The following is a 6,332-nucleotide window of genomic DNA, read 5'->3' on the forward strand; positions in this document are numbered from 1 at the left end:
TTTGCCTCAACTGTAATGTCTCTCTGGTTAGGGTAGAGTGGGATAGCAGAAGAGGAAAGCAATTTTGTGTTACATTTCTAAAGAAACAAAAGCAGCTAAATATTTTCTTTACATATGGCTACATTTGTTAAAGGAAGACAATACCATTTTGTATGACATTTGTTGGTTCGCTGCCCAGAGGTTGCACTTTGAATGGACAAACGAGTTATTCATAAATGGTATTATAGGGTACAGAACCAGTGAAACCTCTCCAGTTTATTCCCACCCCTAAACATTTCTGTTTCTTTCTTTCCTCTGTGCTGCTAGAATACACATAAAGAATAGCGCTTTATGCTATTCCTTATTAAACGTATAATCCTGCCAGGACAAGGCGTTACCCGGTCATTAGTGCCTGGTGCGGTGGAGCTGACCCACCCTGGCATTAATGGCTAGGTATTGCTATTATTGGCTCTACAAAAGCCTGCCCTGGACCCCCCGTGTCACGGCATCGATGGCACACAGCCCATGACCTCCTGCACTCCCTTGTTCCAGCGCCCCGATGCCCCGCACCGCCCTTGGACCCATATCCCTGCTATACGGCACTGATCTCCGGGCTAGAGAGAGAGCCCTGGGATCTTCACCACCTCCACCACTTGTAGGGTGGTCATTTGTAGAGGTGGCATGGTGGCAAAACGTCTGAGCATTACGGTGGGATTAATGCCCGGAATTTTGATTAAAGACCCAGCATTTCATTAATGCCCAGAATTGCATCCTTTTTAGCCTATAATATATTTGAAAGTATACTGTGCACACTTGTATCACTGTATTAGAATAAATATGTCTTTCATTTTATGATCAATAATTGTGTTGATATACACAAATGTTTATAACATGTTAATGTCGTCGTCCTATTGTTTCAGTGTATTTCAGTAATCCTGCAGCTCATTGTGGCTGCTCTCCTGATCTATAAGGGATCAAAGAACATTGAATGTGATGATCCTCAACGCAGACTTAGTGATAGGTAAGCAGATCGTGGAGTTATTGTCGTATGTAAGGGAAATTCCAGGAAATTGTGCAGTTAATAAATATAAATCCTATTTCTAATTCTCAGCTTGGGCATTGTTAGTATTTATGGAATTAATTGTTGGGTGAAATTTGGTTTAGCAAATGATATTTCCCAGGTATTTGTTCAGGTGCAGTTACCACTGCTGTGTATCTCCTAACAACATACACACTGGCTTCTTGGTAAGAATAAAGGAGACCTAGAAATGTGATACTGTATGTGTGGCCATTAATACGGCTTGGAATCAATGTAAAATAAATGATATTGATACTTTGTTATTTCTTTAAAGTGGCAGCCACATTTCTTGTCTCTTTCTGTTTGGATGGGGGAGGGTCTTACTTTATATTACCTGAGTGCGCTGAACTCAGAAGTCCCGGCAGTTTTCTCCACCAGAGAAGCATACTTGACCAATGGACACTGGTAGAAAAAAGGGGGTCCTCTGGCGCGTTGCTCTGCTTGTGGCTCCACGGCGTTTAAAGCATATAAAATAAGGGAGAGAAGAGAGGGGACCACAGTAAGGGACCAACACAGTGGTTATACACAGCTCTTCGTTTGAATAAGGGGGGGGGGTGTAGGGGTGGTTAGAAGATCAGTGGAGGTTGAAAGATAATGCTGAATGAGAGGAGACACACTTACATCAAAATGTCTAATATCTTGAGTTGTTGTACTCTTCTCTTTATATGACTGTATTTGTTGAGGGTGAGGAAAAGCCTCCTGGTATCCTCCGAGTAGATCCAGGATCCCAAGATCACAAGGCAAGAAGGAGACAGCACACTCAAAGGTACAAAAAGCAGCGTGTACTCAGTAGAAAAACCGGCACATAAACCCGACGTTTCGGTCCTTGACACAGGACCTTTCTCCCTTGAGAAAGGTCCTGTGTCAAGGACCGAAACGTCGGGTTTATGTGCCGGTTTTTATTCAAACGAAGAGCTGTGTATAACCACTGTGTTGGTCCCTTACTGTGGTCCCCTCTCTTCTCTCCCTTATTTTATATGCTTTAAACGCCGTGGAGCCACAAGCAGAGCAACGCGCCAGAGGACCCCCTTTTTTCTACCAGTATCTACACAGAGGTTGGTGAATCACCTCTGAGAGACTCAGGCTGCGGAACTGCATTGTACAAAGACTGAAGCTACATACTGAACAGTAGGATAACCCACTTTTGGCGCAACTTTTCTCTCTTTTATATTATTGACCAATGGACACAATATGTTGACCAGGGTCAACCTTTCCTCTGAGGGCAATGAAAAGCTGCAATGTCATTGGGACTCGGGAGGTGACACTGGCACAAAAAAGTGAGATCTGCCTTGGGAAGCAGCGAGTCCCCAGAGGTGACAGAACCCGCTAATCAGTGGTTCCGGTCACCCGGGTCAGGTACATAAAAACTAACTTTAAAACCAGAGACATAACATAAAACACAGACAAAGCTCAGTGCACATCCAGAAAAACTTATATACGGTACAGTGCCTAAATATACATGTATAAATAACTAATAAATAAAATGGTCTTTTAGTTTAACATTTTGGCCAAATTGTTGTAAGCCCTTGAGCCAAACTTCACGGCAGACCACGTTCAAGGGTCCCTACACTAATATAAATTCTTAATAACCTGTGCATTGCCAGGAAGAATGATTTATAATAAATCTGTCAATATGAGTTGCAAAAGTTCTAAGTCTGATTGAAGCTTTTATTAACCTGTACATTACCAGGAAAAGCACTCTGTAATAGATTTGTCACAATCACACTGCATGCAGGCAAGTTCCCCTGATAGTTGGAGATGCCATGGAGCTTTTAACCATTTAAATGTGGGAGGGAGTGAGCTTCAATTGGATAGGAGGTTGCCACCCTCCAAAACAGCCAAGACTAGCTGCACAAGAATTATAAAACATACAGAACACCTACAAGCTCAAATTGAACCCCCAAAATACCCACAACATATATATAAGCATATAAGTTTCACAGAGGAGTGCTACTGAGCATGGCAATTTATATTTAAAACCAGAGACATAACATAAAACACAGACAAAGCTCAGTGCACATCCAGAAAAACTTATATACGGTACAGTGCCTAAATATACATGTATAAATAACTAATAAATAAAATGGTCTTTTAGTTTAACATTTTGGCCAAATTGTTGTAAATAGGATATGGCATCTAACCCTAACCCTAACGCTACTCACTAGGACATCGAGACAAAGGTTTGATCTGCAGAGCAAAGAAATATTAAGTTCTATAAGTGCAGTGACAATTTCTTGCACCATTTGTGATATTTGAGAGTGAGGCCCATATTTACTAAGCAGTGCTATTCCATTAGACACCTAGCGGCACATGAAGACCTCTTACAGCCCCATTCACCAGAAGGTGTCTTGCGGCATAGCTCCGGCTGGTACATATGGCCCATTTTCCCTTGTTTATATCTGAGGTCAGTGCAATTTCAGTTAAATAATAAAAAAGAATTGTTACATAGTTACATAGTAGAGAAGGTTGAAAAAAGACGTACGTCCATCAAGTTCAACCTATGCTAAATTTAGACAACAGATACTTTATACTATATCCGTACTTACAGTATATTGATCCAGAGGAATACAAACAAAAAACCCCAGTGTTATATCATCCAATGATATCTCATAAGGGGAATTCCTTCCTGACTGCAAGAATTGGCAATCGGATTATTCCCTGGATCAACATTCTTCCCATGTATACTTATTAGGTATATCCTTGTATACCTTTCCTTTCTAAAAAGATGTCCAACCTTTTTTTGAACAAATCTTTTGTATCTGCCATCACAGTCTCCATGGGTAATGAATTCCACACTGTAACTGCCCTTACTATAAATAGCCATTTCCTTTATTGCTGGTGAAATCTCCTTTCCCCCAACCTTAAGGGATGGCCCAGAGTCCTTTGTACTGCCCTTGGGATGAATAATTCTTTTGAAAGCTCCTTGTACTGTTCCCGAATATATTTGTATATAGTTATCATATCCCCTCTTAGACGCCTCTTTTCTATTGTAAATAAATCTAATTTAGCTAGCCTCTCCTCATAAATTAGATTATCCATCCCCTTCATTAATTTGGTGGCTCTTCTCTGCACTCTCTCTAGTTCCATAATGTCTTTTCTAAGGAGTGGTGCTCAAAATTGTACTCCATATTCAAGGTGTGGTCTTTCTAATGCTTTTTAAAAGAACATAATTATGTTTACTTCCCTTCCATCCATTGCCCGTTTCATGCAAGATAAGATCTTGTTTGCCTTTGCAGCTACTGCATGACTTTGGGCACTATTGCTAAGCCTGCTGTGTACAAGCACTCCTAAATCCTTCTCCATCAAGGATTCCCCCAATTTATCCCCATTTAATTTGTAAGTCGCCTGTTTATTCTTGCTTCCCAAATGCATAACCTTACAGTTATCTGTATTAAACCTCATCTGCCATTTACTTGCCCAAGTTTCCATTCTCTCCTAGTCCTTCTGAAGATAAATTACATTGTATTGCTATTCTTAATAATAGGAATCTCAATTAAGGCATTGATTTCTATCAATATTGCAAACATTTTGGTCTGCCAGGACGCTCTGTGTTGCTGTAGAATCAATGATAGTGGGGGCAGTAACTAGGGCGGCCATCACACAACCCAAAACTGAAAATAAGCAGGAAAATGCTAAAATGGCAAAATAAAGCATGGAAAATGCTTAAAATAAGTATGAACTAAAATAATATAACTGAAAAACCTAACACTGCTGGGCACTTGGCTTGGAGTTCTGTTTTTTATTTTGGTTCTAAATAATTTTAGGGTTTTGGTTCTAAAAATCTTAAAGGTTCTGGTTTTGTATTTCTTTTGGAATGCAATGTTCTGGTTTTGTGTTTGGTTTTGGAATGCTTGGTTCTGGTTTTGTGTTTGGTTTTTAAATGCAAGGTTCTGGTTTTGTGTTTGGTTTTAGAATGCTAGGTTCTGGTTTTGTGTTTGGTTTTGGAATGCAAGGTTCTGGTTTTGTATTTGTTTTTGAATGCAAGGTTCTGGTTTTGTGTTTGGTTTTGGAATGCTAGGTTCTGGTTTTGTGTTTGGTTTTGGAATGCTATGTTCTGGTTTTGTGTTTGGTTTTGGAATGCTAGGTTCTGGTTTTGTGTTTGGTTTTGGAATGCTAGGTTCTGGTTTTGTGTTTGGTTTTGGAATGCAAGGTTCTGGTTTTGTGTTTGGTTTTGGAATGCCAGGTTCTGGTTTTGTGTTTGGTTTTGGAATGCAAGGACCTGGTTTTGTGTTTGGTTTTAGAATGCTAGGTTCTGGTTTTGTGTTTGGTTTTTGAATGCTATGTTCTGGTTTTGTGTTTGGTTTTGGAATGCAAGGTTCTGGTTTTGTATTTGGTTTTGGAATGTAAGGACCTGGTTTTGTGTATGGTTTTGGAATGCAAGGACATGGTTTTGTTTTTCGTTTTGGAATGCAAGGTTCTGGTTTTGTATTTGGTTTTGGAATGCTAGGTTCTGGTTTTGTGTATGGTTTTGGAATGCAAGGACCTGGTTTTGTTTTTCATTTTGGAATGCTAGGTTCTGGTTTTGTGTTTGGTTTTGGAATGCTAGGTTCTGGTTTTGTGTTTGGTTTTAGAATGCCAGGTTCTGGTTTTGTTTTTCGTTTTGGAATGCTAGGTTCTGGTTTTGTGTTTGGTTTTGGAATGCAAGGACCTGGTTTTGTGTTTGGTTTTGGAATGCAAGGACCTGGTTTTGTGTTTGGTTTTGGAATGCTAGGTTCTGGTTTTGTGTTTGGTTTTGGAATGCAAGGTTCTGGTTTTGTGTTTGGTTTTGGAATGCTAGGACCTGGTTTTGTGTTTGGTTTTGGAATGCAAGGTTCTGGTTTTGTATTTGTTTTTGAATGCTAGGTTCTGGTTTTGTGTTTGGTTTTGGAATGCAAGGACCTGGTTTTGTGTTTGGTTTTGGAATGCAAGGTTCTGGTTTTGTATTTGTTTTTGAATGCAAGGTTCTGGTTTTGTGTTTGGTTTTGGAATGCTATGTTCTGGTTTTGTGTTTGGTTTTGGAATGCAAGGTTCTGGTTTTGTATTTGGTTTTGGAATGCAAGGACCTGGTTTTGTGTATGGTTTTGGAATGCAAGGACCTGGTTTTGTTTTTCGTTTTGGAATGCAAGGTTCTGGTTTTGTATTTGGTTTTGGAATGCTAGGTTCTGGTTTTGTGTATGGTTTTGGAATGCAAGGACCTGGTTTTGTTTTTCATTTTGGAATGCTAGGTTCTGGTTTTGTGTTTGGTTTTGGAATGCTAGGTTCTGGTTTTGTGTTTGGTTTTAGAATGCCAGGTTCT

At 39.8% G+C, this 6,332-nt stretch overlaps 1 protein-coding gene across 2 annotated transcripts in view; it reads left to right on the forward strand.

Moving 5' to 3' along the window:
* Positions 1 to 6,332, forward strand: part of LOC142469720 (ninjurin-1-like) — a 54,258-nt gene that overhangs the window by 36,237 nt on the left and 11,689 nt on the right. For both annotated transcript variants that reach the window (XM_075576292.1, XM_075576293.1), the window contains exon 4: positions 900 to 1,000. In XM_075576292.1, coding sequence (XP_075432407.1) covers positions 900 to 1,000 — 101 coding nt within the window. The remainder of the gene's footprint in view (positions 1 to 899; positions 1,001 to 6,332) is intronic.

Source organism: Ascaphus truei, chromosome 19 (assembly GCF_040206685.1).
Source record: "Ascaphus truei isolate aAscTru1 chromosome 19, aAscTru1.hap1, whole genome shotgun sequence".
Lineage (NCBI taxonomy): Eukaryota > Metazoa > Chordata > Amphibia > Anura > Ascaphidae > Ascaphus > Ascaphus truei.